This window comes from Lepidochelys olivacea, assembly GCF_965140295.1.
Source record: "Lepidochelys olivacea isolate rLepOli2 genome assembly, chromosome: 12".
Lineage (NCBI taxonomy): Eukaryota > Metazoa > Chordata > Testudines > Cheloniidae > Lepidochelys > Lepidochelys olivacea.
In genome coordinates, this window is record NC_140422.1 from 21,219,717 (window position 1) to 21,240,045 (window position 20,329).

Consider the following 20,329-nt stretch of genomic DNA (forward strand, 5'->3'; position numbering starts at 1 on the left):
AGGAAAAAAGTTACTCATATGCTCATGTGTTATAACACCAGATGCTCAGGGGATATGAACTGACTTTGCTCAATTGTTTAAGAGGTGTAAATAAAAGGGAGATAATTGTTAGGGTGGTCTAAAGCAGAGGGGTGTTCAATTAGCAGTAATGGGTGAAACTGAACTAAGAAGAAGAGCTGAATATTAGGGGAAATGTAACAGTGATATTTAACATGTTATACTGGAATAATTTCCCAGGGGGAATATCTTCATTGCTTCAGATATTAAAACTAGACCGAACATAGGATGTAAGAATATACTGGCAGGAAAACAAGATCACTGATTAGGCCTTTTCCAGTAGTAACTTCTGTAATTCTGTAATCTCTGTTTCTACAGTCCCATATCCCCAAAGTGCAGGGTTTATCCTGGAAACCCTCACTTAACTGAACGTAGTGCTTCATGCTCAAAGCTAAATATCCCTTGAAAGATTAAAAGTGTATTGGGCTACTGAAAGCACTTGAGGGAGCAGGAGGTTGAAAATTCTCATGAAAGACCTAGCAGGAGAACTTGAGATACTTTGGTTAAGAGTTTAATAGCTGAGAAGTGTGTTTCCTCAGAACTTAATACCAGTGATATGATTAGTAGATGAAATGTAAAAGAAGTGGTAGAACAAGTAAAACAATAGATTGGGTTAAAAATGAGTTGATTCATGTCTTTACACACAGAAGGGGTAGGAGTGTACTATGTAAGCTTGTATCTCGCAAGGTACAGTATTTAGAAGAACTCTGTATTGATCAGTTATTTATATTAAAGAACAAAATGGTATCTACCTCTGAGACCACATCTCTCCTTGGCCATACTTCCTTAGCTGCAATTTGCCCAGACACTCAAACCAGAGTGATAGAAGGAAAGGGGATGTGTTAGCAATGTATAATCTATCCTTGACTTTGGAATTCACTCCCACCCTTTTTCTGAATTAGCCAGAACCTACAGATCTTTAGGGACAGTGAATTGCCCATCTATTCCTTCCGGCCTTTGGTGAAAGAGAAAATTATTGTTAGAGTGGTGACATGGGGGAGGAATGAAAGTTTATATTTTTTGCCTGGCCACTGTGTGAATTATAAATTTTCACAATAGTTACCTTTCTAAATATTGTCCAGGATAGCTTACCACCTAGTACCCTTAATAAGAACTCTTTGGTCTATTTGTGTATATAAACCAAAATGAATAAATTTGAAAATCTATTTAAATTTAATTAAATCTACCAAAGCATTGGACAATCAGAATTACGGCTGACATTCCAGGCTCAGCGAATGACATAATTCCCATTAACTTCATTTGGGGTGCTCTCGGGCATTTTGCTCTTAACTCACACTGTTGTGTCAAAAACAAAATGGTATGCTATTGTGCACAACAATGTTGCATTACACCAGATATACAGAGAATTTGGCAGGCAATTTAAAATACTTAAGCCTTTGTTTTATGAAGTCCCGAGTAATTATTTAGGGAGAATGTGTGGTGTTGCTTCCACAAGAGATGGTTTTGTATCTGTTTCTATTCCTAAATCAGACATTCCTGTTTTAAAAAAACTTACTCTGTGAAAAAAATATTTTTTTATAATCAGGTGATCTTTTCAACAAATATGAAATACAGTCTGCATTTAACCATGGGCAATTTAATCTAGCTATTTCTGGGATTTAGATTACTCAACACAGTATACAAACTCCTCTATCTTAGTGCATCCATTTTCATATAATAAATATTTATATTTTTATCACCATCATCAATAGATAACATGTTAATGAAGGTAAAATGGTAAAATTAGAGATGTTTCTTCTCATGATTTGATGACTGATTTGATTAATGATTTGAAAGCATAAATATGAAGGAAAATGATAGAATTTGCTAATTGTTTCTGTTTATTAAGAGTGATTTTACATCCACATGAAGGTTAGCTTCTGTCTGATACTGATTTGAAATTAATAGACAGCAGGTTTATAACAATCAAAAGGAAGTACTTCTACATTGCCAGGGGATGTTGTGAAGGCCAAAATTCTAAACTGCGTTCAAAAAAGAATTAGATAAGTTTATGGAGGATAGGTCCATCAGTGGCTATAAACCAAGATGGTCAGGGATGCAACCCCATTTATTAAGCCTCTGACTTCCAGATGCTGGGACTGGACCAAAGTGGAGGGATCACTCAATAATTGCCCTGTTCTGTTCATTCCCTCTGAAGCATCTGGATACTGGGCTAGATGTACCATTGGTCTGACCTAGTATGGCCGTTCTTACATTGTTATGATTTACTTTTGGCTGTTTTACATACGGAGTTGTTTACTTTGATTTTCTTCTTTTGGTCTCCATGGCCCACCAGTGTCACAACAACTGTTTTTCTGCATATAAAAGCCAGAGCCAGAATTAGGGGGTAGCCAGGGTTGAAATTAAAATTGAACTCTTACTGGCACGGGGGCCGGCTTCCCCCACACCCCTGAAGGGGCGGGGCCGTGGGCGGAAGGAGCAGGGCTGGGGTCAGCACCCCCCAGCCAGCCCATCTGCACTGCCTGGGCCGCACCGCCCAGGGCTCCAGCGGCGATTTAAAGGGTCCGGGGCTCCAGCCGCTGCTGCGGAAGCAGCATTGGCGGCCGGAGCCCTGGGCCCTTTTAAATTGTGGGTGCTGAGGCAGCTGCTCCTTTTGCCCCCCCCCATCAGCAGTCCCGGGGCGGGGGAGAAAGGGGCAATCACATTAACGGCAGCGCTTTATGCAGGGTCCTTTGCCACGGCAGCACTTTAAAGTCAGCTGTACAGGCCGGTACCAGCAGCCACTTTTAACCGGTACATCGTACCAGCCCATACCGCCTTACTTTCACCCCTGGGGGTAGCCAGCAGGGCAACTGACTGGGACCCCATGCCACAGGGTTCCCCACAAAGCTAAGTTGCTCAGCTAAGTTTCTCAGGTGGCAGGCCTGGGAGCCCTGGGCTTCAGGCCCACGCTGTGAGGCTTCAGCTTTTTACCCTGGGCCCCAGCAAGTCTAACACTGGCCCTGTTTGGCGGCCCCCCTGAAACCTGCTCGCAGCCCTCCAGGGGCCCCAGACCCCTGCCTGAGAATCATTGAGCTAAGATACACATTGAATTGTTGCTTTAAATTCCATTTTTGTAACATAGCTTATTTCTTTTAATGTTGCAATTAAAGGAATTCAGCATTAACATTAGCACTTTCCTGGCTTCTTTAGGCTTATATTATACCTTTAATATTATTAAATAGTGAACTGAAATGCTTATTCAGAAGTACTAAACTCTGTTTACGATTCCAAATCATGAATAGGCTGCACCTTCATTTGGATTTTGAGGGATCCAAGTAGGTACTTGAGAGTATAATTTGGTCCATCATGTAGATTTTCACGTTACAAATACGTTTAAAAATGAGTAATGAATTTTGTTTTCTTACTTTGCTTGTTTCCCCTGCTACAACCAATGACATCTTTACCATCTTTAAGAGCTTGAGGCTATACATTTTTATGCACTTGAGTACTCAAGTGAGTAGGCCCATTGGGCCATTTTCTTAGCTCCAGCACAAGTGAGGAAGTGACAGAAAGGTGCTCTTTGTGCCCTTCCCAAATCTTGGGGTCATATGAAACATTTCCCTATGCAGGGGAGATCCTTCAGTAGTTGCTAACCTGACACTAAGGCTATTCTGCACTCTGTATGCGTGCAGATCTATACTACCAGGCTTAGGCTCCAAACCTGGAAAGCATCTTTCCTCAGGGGAGTGCTTAAGCACATCAGTGAGACTTAAGCACATGGTTAAACACTGTCTGAATCATGTCCTTAGTGTGCCTCCCACCACTGGTAGTCTCGCTGGCTGTTCTTAGGAGTGTTTGCAGAATCAAGCCCTATAGTAACACAGGAAATTCAGCTTGAGTAGTGTATGAGATGTCATCAAGTGTGCAGGTAAAGCACAGAACCCTGAGGTCCAGTAATGACAGGTGAAAATTTTTCCAATCATTTCTAAAAATTCATTTGTTTGTACTTCTTTGTCTACGCTTGTATTCTGTCAATTGTTTAGAATATCAGACAGTTCTTTTAATTTAAAAAGCTTGTCTGTTCAACATTACATTTAGGGTTTTTAAATTTAATTTCTTTGTTGTAATTTAATAAATGAAAAATCATTTCATGGAATGTTGTTATTTACCCAAAAGATCTGGGTAAATAACAACATTTCTTGAGTTGTTCCAGGGCCTGTGTGTGGTTAAATGTATATTCAGAAATTTTGGAAAACTTTTATTGCAAGTATCAATCTGACTGGAGCAATTCTAATCTATCTGGTATTCGGGGAGTTTTATAAATGCATAGTGTGAGACCAATAAAGTAGAATGGCTCAGTCAGAGCCATTATTGTCTATTGGACAAATACATGTATTCAGCTTTTTTCCATCCATATTATTATGCACACAATTGGAATGGCTGCTTTAGAGCCATTTTGGTCTATTGGGTAATACAGACCGTATTTAGGATGTTTGCTCTGAATAGTAAAAATCTTTATGAATATTTGTGGGTAAAAAAAATGGAATGCACAAGAGTAGTAGCCAATTTTTAAATGACAATATTTTTCCCTTTTCAAATTTTTGTTTGCATACCATATTGCTGTCACCTTAAAATGGTAGCTGGCATTTAGTTCTCCTGAGACACCAAACTGTGAGAGCCATGAAGATGCATTACACAATTACTTCCAAGCTGATGGTTACAGGGATTGCCAGGGAATCATTCAGAAAGGTTGTCCTGTCAGGCAGAAAGCGTATGGCCACCATCTTGGAATTGTTCCTTCTGATGGCAAATGCCCATGGGTTCATTTAAATCACAATTCTATCTCTGATATGGATTTTCATGGGAAACAAAGTTTTAAAAGCAGCTGTTCTTGGTAGAAATGATTTTTAAGTTGGTGGCAAGAAGAACCTATATTGGGGTGGTCAGAAGCATGTTCTAAGGTTGTTTATTTCCTTGGTGTGTTTTCTTGGCATCTGGTCAAATATGCTTCTGAACATTAAAAACATTTCTCTATATGCCTCTACTAGTGCTTGCTACCTCCCACTTGAAATTCTAACTGTACCTAAATGGGAATCAGTAGGTTCCTTTATTTGCTCCTAGCAATGTAGAGCACATTTCCAGTTGGAAATCCAACTATATTAACATCAAACAAGAGCAAATTATGGTCCTGTCCATTTCAACAATTCCCTTTTGAGATCCAGCCATGGGTACTCCATTAGCAGAGTTTCTGAGTGTCCCACACTTTTTAATGGATAGCCTCACAACACTATTGTGAGGTAGGGCAGTGCTGTTATCCCCATTTCACAAATACGGAACTGAGGCACAGAGAAACTAAGCAACTTGGCCAAGGTCACTCAGAAATCTGTGGCAGAGCAGGGAATTGAACACAGGTCTCTGAAGTCTTAGTATCCTAATAACTGGACCATCCTTCTTCTTCTCCAAGAGGAAAATTAAAGTAGACTTTACAAATACAAAAAGAGCATTCCATGTCTTCCATTGTCCTGACTCAAAAAACTTAAAGTGACCTAATAAGGTGGTCATCTGTAAGAGGTGACAGGACTTATTGTCAAGTTGCAACAAAAAGCATGTACTTACAGTAAGGAAGAAACTTGAAATTAACTTACCATATCACATGGTAATAATCTTACAATGTTTCAGAACCATCGACCACCTAACGAGAAACATTCAGAGCATTCTGTCATATGAGCATTGTCATTTTTGCATTTTAAGAGAACAAATGTCATATCTAGTAAACATTTTTCTCAGGATTTAATTATAATTTATAGCACATTGCACAGCATTTGTTTTCCATTCATCATTTTATTGCTCTTCATCCTTTTCTCTATGTTTCTAAGTAAAATGGTGTGTATGCAGTTGTCTCTCTCTCCGTGTGTGTATATATGTATACATATGCAATATAATAAAAAGTAGTGTAGTGGGAACAACAGACGGCTTGTGTGTATGATGTATTATTGGCATTTTTCTTTCAAATTACTGATTTGTTGTTGCTTTGGGAGAAAGCCATGATTCTGGTGCTGTTAGTACTCTTTTAACAATTTGGAATAAATTCCTGGGCTTATCCATGTGACTAATCCAATGCCCATGTTAACATTTTAATGCAAACCCTTACATATGTGCCTGTAATACCACAAAATAAGACCTTTCTTTGTGGAAAATTTTCTAAAATTTGGATGCCAATCAAATATTTTTAGGAGTGGAGAATAAATGCAGCTTCACCATGTAAATTATTTTTTTTCTATGAAAAATACTTCAGCATTCATCTCTTTTCTCTCACTCTCCTGTTTGTGTGAATCTTAAATAATAGATCCATATTGAAGTTGGTAAATTAGCAACGATCAGCGGTGTACAGAGTACAGTCAGTAACCTGATGACGCTATACTGACATTGAGGTTTTTATGTGCGACCTTGGCACAGGTTGATTTTTAAAGCTATACCAATGGAAAATGGGTTTGGCAAACATTTGAATTCCTAACAACCCACTAACAAACCCTCAGTTCCAGCTGTAGACATTGTTGCCCCTATATGGTCATAAAAACCTACTTTGAGATCTGTGCCTTTCTCAGAACCTGCATTTTCAAATTCCATTCCATTGAGGCACCATGTTGGGCTGCATCAGTCATGCCATGTTATGAAACCTAACACGATGTGACTGATGTAGGCTGACATGACATGTCACAAAGCAACATATCAGATCATACATTTGAAACAAAACGAAACAAACTTTTTTTTCTCAAAACCTAAATTAACAAAGCAACATATTTGTTTAAAAGGCAGAAGAATCTAAAGGGTTGGATTTTTTTCTTTATATTTGCTAGTTCTTTTTCAAGACCAGAATGTTCATCCTGTCCAAGCTCTGTATTCTTCCCAGGGCAGAGACACAAACTGGGACAGCTCAAGTCTGAGTCCTACACCCAAATCCTCAAGGTATTTGGATGCCTAACTCTCATTGAAATCAATTTCAATGGGAGTTAGACACCTAAATACCTTTGAGCATCTTGGCCTTAGTGCTTTCTCCATTTCTAGGCTTGGACCTACAAGGTTCTGAGTGCTGTCAACTCCCATTGGCCTCAGTGGGTTCTGAGGGTACTCATCACCTCTCAGGGCACTCTGCATCTTCCACAACTGCTTCCAGACACCATTACTCCTATTATAGTCGATCCTTCCTGTTTTTCTTTTGTAGCTCCATCGCTTTACAATCTCTGCTCTCAGTTCACAATGTTGAAAGGTCTTCAGTCACTGAAGTGCAAACAATGTAGTGTGCTACTCTACCGCCAGGTTGTTTGAGATGTAAGCAATATAGTGTCCCCCCACTCCTCCTTCATATCTCAGAAGGATACTCCATAATTTGCTCTCCATGCTGACCTGCCTCTAACCCGATTCTCCCACACTGCAACACAATGCATTACATATTATCTTCTGAACCATCAGGCAGGGTTCTTTTTCTTAAAGGGCTTTCAAATAATTTTATGGGAAGATATATAGAAGGTAGAATATATATGACCTATAACTTGCAAAGAAAGAACCCACCAACCACCACTAGATAAAACATTATAAATTTATTGCCAACTTATCTAGGAAGGGTTATTTTAAGAACCTGCTGCCCACAACAAGTTTTGAGCTGTAATTAATGGATGGGTTATCCAAGAGAAATGGGCATTTTCCTGTGTCCCTTAGTTACAAGCAAATTGCAGATATTGTTATCTTTGCAAGTAAGAATAATCTCTGGTTTTTGTACTACTTCTGCTGTAAACAATGTTCCTCTTGCTTTCCTTTGACCCTCACTCTGTATACATATTTATATATTATTCATACTGGATTAAAAATGAATGTGCTCTTTACCACAGTTGTACTGTATTGTGACAATACAAATTAACTTATTGTGTACTTACTTTTCATATGGCAGTGATGTGAAATTTTGATGGCCTCAAAAAGTAAGCAATAGAAAAAAAGACAACATTGAACAGAATCCATTTAGGTGTATTTTATATGGTCTTATTTGTTAAATTTGTTGAATTAATAAATTATGTTCCTCATGTACAATTGCACAGTTTTGAACCTTTTGTAATACTGGATGGAATGAGGTTTTTTTTTACAAATATTAAGGGCTGTTTTTCTCCATGCTTTGTGAATTCTTTGTTTAAATATTACTTTAATATTACTTTAATACAATTTAGTGTATGAATTGGTATTACTATTTTTAATCATCAGTACTTATGGTCAAGCTAATACCCCCAAAGAACTGATAAATGACATCACATTTTGTAGGCAGGGCTAGTGTGTTGTTTGTTATTAATGCTGCCTATACTTCCTATTATAAGACCCTGTTTGCAGTTGCTTATAACATGCCAAGCCTTTAACCATTTGGGCTGAATTCCTCCATTCTAGGTGTCTGCTTCAGGTGGAATATTTTGGAAAATTTCAACCAAACCAGTTCAGCCATTTCTGAGAGCAAGTCTAAGGAAAATAAATTGTTTTGCCAGGGTTAAAAAAAAAAGTGGTGACCTTTTTTTTTTAAAAGCTCTGGGACCCCCCTTGCTTTGGAGCTGGGATTTGAAATTTGGCAGTGGGTGGCCTTTGTATCAGGGGCATGCCTTTTGCCATCCTGTGTAAATCTGCCCTAATTTGACAATGTTCTACGCCTTTTAAAAATCATGATTTGCACATGCTCAGCAGAGACTTCTTAGTTTTCAGCAGTTAAGTTCTACAAAAGATTCTGGCCACACTGGGCATGCTCCCACCCAGAATGGAACCAAAGTCAGACCCGTGGTGGGGTTAGAGGGGGAAGTAGACTGGAACAAGGAGCCTGTGGGACAGAAGGGGCAGAAACCAGGACTGGAAGCTGGTGGAAGCAACTGGGAATTGAATTGGAGGGAGACTGGGACTATCTGGGCAAGGAGACTGGGACTGGGATCCAGGGGGGATTGTGACTAGTTAGGCAAGGAAGTTGAGATTAGGATCTGAAAAAGGTGGACTGCAACTGGTTGGGCAAGGATACTGGGGCCAGGGAATGAAATGCGGTGGGGGACTGAGCCAGTGTGAGGGACGAAAATTGGATGAGGAGCCAGAGGGGGAGACTAGCACTCATTGGGCAAGGAGACTGAGATTGAGAACCAGTGGGATGAGAAGTAAAGAGGTGAAAGGGGAGTGAAGATAGATTGATAAGGACTCAGAATCAGGAAGAACTGAGCCTGGGACTAGGATAGGGGAAACTGGGACAGGAATGGTGAGTCAGGAGGGGTGAGACTAGGATTTGCTGGCTAAGGAGACTGGGATGAGAAGCCTGCTGTGTGGAGACTGGGACTGGCTAGATGAAGAAATAGAGCTGGGATGAGGAACGAGAAGTAGGGAAGAGAGCACTAGGACAAGGGACAAGTTGGAGGGGCAGAGCAGAAAGGGTCATGAAGAAAGGGAATGAGCAGAAGAATCCCACTATATCACACTCCATTTCAGAGCCTGAACTGGAACATAAGATTCCTGAGTCTCACCATTCCTCTGAGGTCAAAAAATATCTAAGAAACCTGCTGTCAAGGTGTCCATCCCTCTCTAAATGCTGGTCCACACAGAGGGTGTCAACCTACTACTGCTGTCAGTTATTTTGTTAGCTCAAGTGGCAGAGGTCTGTGTGGTGGATCTAAAGTGTCCAACTCTAATGGTGTTGCTTCACGATGCTAAATGATAGAATTTCTGGGTTTTTTAAATTTATTTTGCTTTTTAAAATAAAGGGATTTATTAGGGTTGCAAAGTCAAACACTAAAAAGTTATGAAATGCCAGAATTAAGGTTGCTTTTACAATCGTGTGCATGTGCATTATGATATAGTCTTTAATTACATGATCACATACAATTTTTTCCACAGGACCCCTGCCTCATTCAATGCACAGGCTGGAGCTGCTTTGGGGATGAATCAGGGATGAATAGGAGGCTGTTGTCTATAGGACTCCGGCCTCATTTGTTGCAGAAGTTGGAAGGTATATAGTGAATGAGGCTGGGGATTGCAGGAGGAGATCTCATGGTTAAGGCAGTTGATTGTTGCCTTGGAGGAACTAGATTCTATCCCTGACTGTGCCACAGAGCTCCTGTGTCATTCTAGGCAAGTCACTTAAAGCAGTTTTCTCAACAAGTTGTTGCTAATTGGGTGCCTGATGAGAGACATTGGGGTCTGGTCTGCAGAAGTGCTACACACTCTGAAGTCAAAGGAAGCTGTTCTTTGAACATGTGAAACGCTATATAAAGCTAAGCACCCTGAAAAGTCAGGTCCTAGGTGTCTCAAATTGGGCACCCAAAATTAGTTGATATTTTTGACCTTAATCTCTTTGTGCCTCAATTCCCCATCTGTAAAATGAGAATATGACCACTCCCTCAACTCACAGGGGTGTTGATTCATTCATATTTGTAAAAAGAAAAGGAGTACTTGTGGCACCTTAGAGACTAACCAATTTATTTGAGCATGAAGTGAGCTGTAGCTCACGAAAGCTCATGCTCAAATAAATTGGTTAGTCTCTAAGGTGCCACAAGTACTCCTTTTCTTTTTGCGAATACAGACTGACACGGCTGTTACTCTGAAACCATTCATATTTGTGATACACTCAGATACTGTAGTGATGAGCACCATGAAGAAAATTAATAATTCAGTCTTCAGAGCAGGGTTTGAAAAGTGTGCCACGAAAGAGGCCTAGGGCTGGACATTGAGCAGTGAAGATAAAACAAAATATTGAATAGCTGCTTATTAAGTGAGCACCATCCCTTCAGTGCACTGACTGAGGCAGAGTTCCTGTGGAAAAAATAGTATGTGATCATGTTGTTAAAGACTGTATTGTAATGCAGACATGCAAGGGGCCTGAATGAAGGTTGCAAAGGCAACACTAATTCTGGCATTTCCCAACTTTTTGACTGCTTGACTTTGCAACCTTAATAATGTTCATTTAACATACTTTTTTTGTGTATGTTTGTAATATACAAACTGAAGCTTGCAGAAATATAATTTGGTATCTGTTTGCAATGCTGTAAATCAGTTAAAATGTAAGGGATGGATGAATAAAAGTATGTTAGGGGAAAGAAAGGTAAGCTTCTCTAAACAGCAGGTAAAGAAACCGGTAACACTGTTATACATTGGTCTGACCCAAAGCCCACTGAAGACAATTTAAAGACTCTCGTTGACTTTAATGGGTTTTGGATGGGGCCCATTATGACAGTATTAGTCCACGCAATTTTAAGTGTTCTTATATGAAACCTTTGCAGAGACTAGACTGTTTATAGCAAATTAGCTTTAATAATATATAAAGACTTCGTTATACTGATGTTTTCACTTGTATTTACAGCTACTATATATCCTAAAATATAAATTCACTAAAATGCAGTAATGGCTAATTTATTCACTATAGGAAGAATTTGTTTTACATGCATTTTGTGACAAACATTTTGTCAGTATATAAATTCCAGTGGTCCTTTTAATCAGATAGGATGACATCATTTCCATAAAGGAATCTGACAACAGGCACATAGTGTAATCTTATGGTGATATCAAGGAACTCGGTGTCAGGAAATATGCATTTGATTCTTGACTGCAAAGGACTTCCCATGTGACCTTGGGCAAGTCACTTAATCTCTCTGTAAATTAGTTTCCTCATCTGTAGCAGAGAGTAATAATACTTACCTACGTCTCTATATGCTTTGAGATCCTGAGATGAAAAGCACTGTGTGTGTGTTATATATATATATATAAATCAATCAACATAGTACTTATTATCAGCAAATGATGGTTCCAGGATTTTCAGTATAGATTCTGCCTTCAGTTTAAAATACATGTACTGTGATCCTCAGCATAAACCACCAGATGAACAAATAAAGACATTTTTAAAATCAAAACTACAAACACCCTAGCCAGGATAAAATAGACCAAACTCATACATTATTACTGAGGTCCCTTTCCAAGGTGCGATGTTTCCTTCTATGAATTGAAGGGATAATTGTGAAATGGAATGATTTTATTGGACCTTTCTTCTGAGTTTTGCAATCTAGCTTAGAATTTCCAAAACTATGCAAATCATATTTTCAGTGAAATCTCCTTCTTTATACCCATTCAGTTTTTTACCCATTTTCTGTGCACAAAAGTGGATTGTGGAAGAATATAACTGATACTTTCAAACATGTTGTGAGTGCAGTTATGAACGTATACGCCTTTGGATTTAAGGGACTGATCCTGAAATGCATTGAATAGGTCTTGTAATCTCTTCCTTGACCACTGTTTCTAGTCCTCCTGCTGAAATTCCTCTGTGAAATCCCTGACCATTCCTATTTCTATAACTACCATTCCTAATTGTGTTCACTATGTTTCCTTTTACTTTTCTCAAGATTAAATTTTCCTTGGAGATTTGCCCTTGTTAAGACTAATAATTTCTGGGTTTCATCTCTTTTCCCTGAGTACCTTGTCTGGAAAATTTCCCTTCACCTGCCCTGTCTGAGGAGCAGAAGAACCTTCAGTGCTTCAAGTCTGAGACTTAGGTAGAAACCAATTTACTGTGTCCTATGGATCCATTTAGGCCAGTGTAAATATTTTGTATTCTGGAGCAGGACCCTGTCCTAACACAACTGACATCAGTTCATTGATGATGGGCAGGCATCTCCTCCATGCACAAATGTCGTACCCTCGCTTGAGGAAACATGCCCACGGGGCTGTGTTCTGGGCACAACACTTCTCTCCTCCTGAGGAGCAGCTAGAATCTTCTGTGTGGACTCAGTCTTCAGGTGCTAATTCCCACTTTTTCCATTAAAAATAGTGGGTTGTTTTAGGGGTCCAAGCACTCTAGTTCAACTGATGACATCTCTCACAGGGAGTGAGTTTTCCTGACAACTCACCATCCAGAACACCACCAGTGTAACCCCGGTGTCACTTCAGACCTCTTTCTCTAATGGGAATAACATCTGACCAGGCTACCCATCTTCCATTTACCTATGTAAAACTAACCTGATAACACCTAAATGATGATTGGCCACAGCTCACCTGCCTGTGACATTTATCGAGTTAGGCACTCTTGGCCTCTTCCCACACAGTGTGCACTGCAGTGCTTTCACACCTACAGTACTTTCCTCCTCCTCCTTCTGCGTCCTATGTAGTATGTCGTCTAGAAACAGGAGAGGGGGAAAAGTGCTCTTCTAATGTGGATATTGGATATTGTTTTTCACTTGTCCTGGATTTATGTAGATGGTCTGGCACATTTATTTATTCATTTATTTGAGCAAATTAAAGCAAGCTAAGCGCATTTGACCTCAGATGGTCCTGGTTTAAGTTAATTTGAGAGACAAAGCTCATAAAGTTCCAGTAAAACACATCAACAACTTCCCAGCATAGGTTGAAATGTGATTGCTGAAACATAACCTCCAATACCAGATACAGCACCAAGATTCAAAGTCACAATAATATGAAAAATAATATAAAGCACATTGCAAGACTGACTAAAAAAGAGCTGTGTTTCATTCATGCCTTTTTTTTTAGTCACTATTTCATACACAAGCATACATCAGGTTCTGTGCAGTAACATTCCTTTTCTAATCTAGACTGGATATTTTATTTTTAAGTTAGCTATAGTTTTGAGCCTCCATCCAGCAAACACTCATGCACCTGCATAACATTACTCACAAGTAGTCCCACTGCAGTAAAGTTACACATATGTGTAAGTATTTGTAGGCTTGAGGCCTTGCTTATCTCAATCCATTATTGCTATCCATCCAGAAAAACACAAAACAACACAACAACTCCATGTACATAACATGAAACATACAATGTTATCCTCAGAAACCCACTCAAAGACAAAATATGTTTATTAGAGTGTGGTCTGCACATTGTCATCGTGCATTGCTCTAGATAATCAACAAATATAAAAGAATCTATTATATGGTTAACTTTATTTGCAAGTGTTCAGACTGGATCACAGAGTGAATGCTTAACAATTATGTTAACTAAGTGAGAGGGGATGGCTTAGTTTTCTTTAATGTCCCAGAAAAAGAATTTTTAACAATACAGTTTGTATGAATAGAACTCAACAAAAGAACTATGAATTTCTTATTGTTGCTCAATGCATGCAGCACTTCCTTATAGCAGTATTTCTTTGTTACACTTTGCAAAGAACTGGCTTGCAGTGAAAATGTAAATATGAGAAAAACTAACCAGACTTTTGTCTGTCACGCAGGTCACAGGCCTTTCCAGTGCAGATACTGCCCATACAGTGCCTCTCAGAAGGGAAATCTGAAGACCCATGTTCTTTGTGTCCATCGCATGCCTTTTGACAACAGCCAGTATCCAGATCGCAGGTTCAAGCGCTCCAGAGTTGACTCTGAGGCTTCTGGGAATTTAGAGGAACCTGCAGCTGTCAAACCTGGGAGCTCAGCAGAGCTAACGGAGGAGGGCAGCAAGGCCCAAGAGTAATGCAGCTGAACAAATCAATCTGTATATTGCAATATTATTTTACACAGTTCTTAGGTTGCATTTGGGTAAGAGTTTGATAACTGCATTCCAAGAAAAAGAATTGTGTACAAATTCCCAGTGGTGTACAGGATGTTTAAAACATTTAAATATATATATATACGTATATATTACAAAAAGAAAAAAATAATTCCCAGCCCTTGAAAATGGCTGCTAAACTGTTACCTGGCAACAAGTACTTCCAAACAATGTAGGTGGGATAATAAAGTGATTTTAAAATGTTGGGAGGTCATTAGTTATTTAAAAAGCAGAGCGATTTCAAACTTCAAAGTGGTCTTTGTCCAAAAATAATGCTCTTAACAGAAAAATGATACCGTCTAAATGATTTAGTGTTGCCTTGAAGATTGAGGGGCTGTGTTTTCATTGTTGAAAACACCTTTATAATATGACACCAGCTGCTGTCATTTGCCTAGCATAGTAATGAGATGTGTTGGTAGACTGCCATGGTGCCAGTCTGACTGGAGCTGTCATTGCAGAGAAAATCAATTCAAGTGGTGTTGCAACTGCACTATAGGAGAAATCTTAGACGGCCCGTAAGCTGGGGTCAGTACTGACCTATATTGGAAAGGATTGTGATATTACATTTTTGTTTTTTTTTTTAATATACAGCCAAATGAATCAATGGTTAGAAAGAATCTGAAGACCAATGTGTGATTGAAGATTGGTTGTGTAATTCCATTTTTTTTTTAGATCAACTTTCAGTATTGAGGGAAATTCTTTTATTCCTTTCTTTCTTGTTGATGAAGAAATAGGTTGCTGTAAAAGTAGAAGTACAATATATAAAAAACATTGTTTAGTGAAACTAGTCAACCTTATCTGTAGAAGGTGCTGGTGAGAAACAGAATATTATTAACTAGCGGGTTGATTTCTTTTTCTTTCTTTTCTTTTCTTTCTTTTTTTACTTGAATGAAGGATTCCCCAGTCATGGTTAGTTTTCATTTGTTAGGTTTTATAAGTGTTACAGACATAGTGCAGGAGTTTCTTCTGGAGAAAGCTCTTATAAAGTAGCTTGACCTAAAATATGAATCCAAACATCCTGCTCTTTGTCTCTAATGAAGAAAAGTGTTTTTGCTAATATTTCTTTGTTTTTGTAAAACAAATGTGTTCTATATTTTTGAAGATTTTAGCTTTTCTACTGATTGGATCCTCCAAATTTATTAAGTTCTTTGCCATATAGGAAGCTTTTGAGAGACTACAATGAAACACACAACAAAAACAAAAAGTAAGAATAATAGGTAATGGTTTATTCTTAAATCTGCTTGAATGGCATAAAAATTAGCCTTTTAATGTACTTCCTTTGATAGAAGCAAAATCGGTGCTGTTTATCTGGTTATTATGATAGTAGAGAAGTATTAACTTCTTCTAAAACAAAATCATCCAGACTTTAAAAAAAAAAAGTCAATATTTCTTTGCAGGCTGGGAGCACAGAGTAAAACCCCAGGGCCTTAAAACTTCAGCTCTGCCTAAAGCAGTTTACAAAAAATACTAAACTGCAATCAATGTAAATAAAATTCTTAGCGCTACCCTGAGACTGGAAAAAAAAAATCTCAGGCTAATAAGGAATACGGTTTGCATATGCTGTCGGAAAGGATGTCATCCAACTGAAGTTTCAGTTTAAATGAGGTCACTGTGTAACTTGGACCCATCTGGCACAGAGCAAGCTGCTTTTCTTGTTTTTCTAGAATAGTTCTCACTGCCTTACTTAAATCGAGTTGATAAACTTAATGCAACTGTTTCTATGATCCTAGATAAAGGATTGAAATGTTATTGAAAACTTTCTGACTGTAGTAAGCTTTAGGATTTTAACTGCACTACTGTGTTTGGTGACTGTGTCAGTCGCTTGCTTTTGTGTGTTTGCGCCGCCTTCAATATCTTAGCAAAAAAAAAAACATCAAAACAAAACAAAAAAAACAAAAAAGAAAAAAGCCCACATTCCATTTCTTGCACTTTTTGAGCTCTTTCAGTATTCTTTTGTGTCTTCTGAGCATTTTCAGATACGACAGGCAATAATTCTGTTTGTGACACTGGAAACATCTCCCGTTCTTTGTGATGTGTGTGTTGATTCCATTTGGTCCGGTGCTACTGTCCCTATTTTCCCCTCTGACATAGACCTTTTTTCCAGAACATTTGTAACTTGTAATACAAACAAGTGACAGCAGCAGTGATGCATTGTCAGTTTCTGAATATCATCATGCTTCTCATATCTAAACATGTCAAGTTTTTTCTCTGTAACTTCTGTAGTCTGTGATACTGGTCATAATACTGTCTACATTCCTACACAAAGAAAAATTTCTATCTTGGAGGAAATCTGAGAATAATAGAGTAGAGGATTTTGTTGCTATGCTTGTAACAATTAGAAAACTTTGTATTTAAAGTTTATTCTTGGTCATTATTTATTATTATAATACATCAGTTGACAGAACTTTATTCTGGTATAGAAGTATTAAAAGTTGTTTTTTCAGCAATGACTGTTTTCTTTCTGCTGTTAGAATAAAAATTGTCTTTGAAGCAGTACAGTTTTATCCAGTGTTTTACGCAATAAAACCTCTACCTCTGAAAAAAGTTTTCCTACTTGCATATGTTTATTAGGAACACTTAAAACATTACTTTCTGCAGCTTTGTCAGATATTAAAAAATAATGTCAGTAAATTCACTGTTGTTAGGCAGTTACTGGAGTGTACTATGCTGGGTGTGTGTGCTCAGTCCACTTATTAATCAGAACAAATCTATAAACAGTATATAGATATAGATATATTATATATTGTGACTAATTGAAAGACTGTGGAAATCTGTTTTAGCATGTAGTAATAATTGTTTTATATAATACTAATTATGTACTACAGAAAAAGCCTTGGGGTCTATCAAGCATTGATTTTAAAGTGTTTAAAGTGTGTATCATATACTGTAATGTATATAGTCATGTTTCATGTTAAAAACACATTTGTTTGTATAGATCATATACTTGGCTTTAGAAAATTGTGAGGTTTATTGTAATGGTGCATGTAAAGAAAATTGCCTACATTTTAAAGAAATTTGCAAGTGCAAGAGCCCTCATATTCTACCGGATGCATCATTATTCTTCCTGTATATGTTTGATTTTCATACTTGGAAGCAACTACATTAAAGGATCTGAAGTTCTTGACTGACACTCATTGAAAAGAGTAACAATAATTAACTCGTATCAATAAATGGATGCACCAAAGCAGACTAAATACTTCTAAAGTGCAGAAAGTAGGGGGAGAGGGGAGCCTTGCACAGGAAAACTGAGAAGGAAACAACAATGGGAAATTTTAACAGAATTAGATGAAACCACTCACACTCTGCTAATAATGTCATACTGGAGCTGATTCTCCAAACCTTGTGCGTGTGAGTCCAGTAGAGCTAATTTACAAAATTACCTAGTGGTGTTAAGAACAGAAGACTAGCAATGAGAAAATTCAGAGTTAATCAGTTGTTGAAAGTTACATCTAGGAATTGACTTTTCAGTTTAATGGGCGGAATGCAAATATTACCATGACAAATCATGTGACTAGTACCATTTAAGAGAAAAATGAACAGCTACATGTAATTAGGAAAAACTGCATTTATAGTAGATCAAATTTGGGTTCAAATTCAAGAAGTTCATCAAAATGACTAATATATGTTTTCGGGTTTCTCACAACCTTTCCTGATGTAACCCACTATCTTATCTGGGAAGTATAGTATGTAAAAATGCAAAGGCAGGATCTGTTTGCTTCAGTATATGAATTCTACTCTGCCTTGCTCCAGGGGTGCTGTCATATCAAGAGGTCACTGTATCCAGGAGCCAGGGAAAACAAACCATTTTTTTCCTCCAAAGATTTTCAAGCCTTCTTTCAGGTTCAACAGACGTTTAATGAAAATGTGGATCCTGATATATTGAACAGAAACAGTTTCTCTGCACCTCAATGGAAATGTTCACAAACACAATCTCCTTTATTATCCAATATGCATAATAGAATCCTATGATTAAATGGTTCACATATTCTTTAGGAACCATGGAAAAGAACCACCATGAGGCCTTGTACCACAAAACATGGCAACACCAGCCAAGCTGTTCCACGGGAAACAGGATGTCTGAAAGAGTTAAATACTGTTGTCTCAAAAAAAGGCAATTTGTAACGATTTTTTGTTAGCCCAGCTGATCAGCAGCCTTCATACGCAGATGGTGAATGTTTTGACAAGAATCTTTCTACCTAACATCAGAAAGCTGCTCTCAGCTTTAAGACAATGTTTCTTGTTGAAACTTTTATAAGGACTATAACCCCTTCGTCTATTGTAATTTGGGAATTGAATATTTCCCTTATCTGTTTAACATCTGTATTGTAACAGTATATTATAAAAATCTCACCTTGTGTATTGTAAGCACGATCCCAGTGAAATTATTCTTAAGTATTGTGTTTTTCATTTCTGCGTATCACTGCTTGGCATGATCTACCAAAGTGGAAGTATGTTTCCATGGGGAAGGTTGGGCGGTGGGCAAGGGGAAGGTAAAACTATAGTGTAATGTAATATTAAAAGTGTAATCCAGCTGAGCACTAAACAAAGGGATTGTGAAGAGTTCTGCAGCTCCTCACCTGTTGGTGTTGCTAAACGTATTTTGGTTTTTTTGTTTGTTTTTTTTTTTAAAGAGTTTCAACGAACAGGGAAATCATAGGAAAAGAGGAGGTAGAAAATTTAAATGATCCCAGAGTGAACTGGTTTGCTGTTAATACAGAAATACAGAGCAAGACACATTTAATGGGCTCTATTTTTTATTATACTATGCTGAATAATTAAGTTTGAGGCTAAGTGTCACATAGATTTATCTTTTAATTAAAAAAGCATGGTTCACGCATATTTGAGTGGTAGTCCAAATAAATGCAATATAGAAATTTATGTTTGTTTATCTAGGTGTTAATTACCTAGAGATTGTTCTGGATTACTTCTTTTTATAAAGTGTCATAGGCTCATGTCACAAGTAATAAAGCTTAACAGTGGAACCTTATCAATTTGCTAACTATAATGCTAGTGTGACCTGAAGGAAAGGGAAAAAAAAAAACTTCGGAAAATGTTCTGCGTGTGTACCCCATTCAACACACAAAAAACCCACACATTGAACAAGGCAATCATTTTAAAATGTTCTCGTAAGTAAAAGTACAAATACATCTTCAGTGTTTTACAACCTTTCATGCATGTAATTATTTATATAACACACTGTTATTTATGCCTGCGAACTAAATGTTGTGCAAAGACAGACATGGTAAAATAAGATGTAGTTTACCTGGTGGGAAGCAACACATTTGATGTATGAAGGAACATTTACAATCATGGAACACATATTAAAAGTGAGACTTAGAGGTAATTTCCTTAATATTTTGAAAAGATTTTTACAATGTATCTAGAAACCAAGATGAAGAGAAATGCAAAACTGAAGTCTAAAGATAAAAAAAAATCATGCATTTCAATGGTGCTAACAGAGGAGAAAAAATGTGTACAGACACAAATTGTTCATCATATTCTCTGTCCATCTGTTTTTTCTTTGTTTATGACCAGAATTTATATTAGAATTCCATAGAATCATGTGGAATGATGCTGAACACTGGCAGAGAAAGCTAACGCCACAGCACGTTCAAATAGAGGACTAGCTTTTTAGCTAGTGTAAATCAAATGGGAATTCACTGATTTTCACCAAGTGAGAATCTGGTCCAGGGTTTTGAAAGGCTAAGAAATTTTTCTTACTGTTTTTTTGTTTGTTTTTTGTTAGATGGGGGGGGGGGTAGAGGGGGCAGGCAGAGGAAAGGGAAAAAAA

At 37.9% G+C, this 20,329-nt stretch overlaps 1 protein-coding gene across 12 annotated transcripts in view; it reads left to right on the forward strand.

Annotated features, from left to right (window-relative positions):
• Nucleotides 1-16,899, forward strand: part of ZNF536 (zinc finger protein 536) — a 408,639-nt gene extending 391,740 nt beyond the window's left edge. For 11 of the 12 annotated variants that reach the window (XM_084644830.1, XM_084644831.1, XM_084644827.1 and 8 more), the window contains one exon: nt 14,228-16,899. In XM_084644830.1, coding sequence (XP_084500956.1) covers nt 14,228-14,463 — 236 coding nt within the window. In that variant the 3' untranslated portion in view covers nt 14,464-16,899. The remainder of the gene's footprint in view (nt 1-14,227) is intronic. The other variant, XM_084644829.1, reaches the window with a different exon arrangement.
• Nucleotides 16,900-20,329: the final 3,430 nt, after the last annotated feature.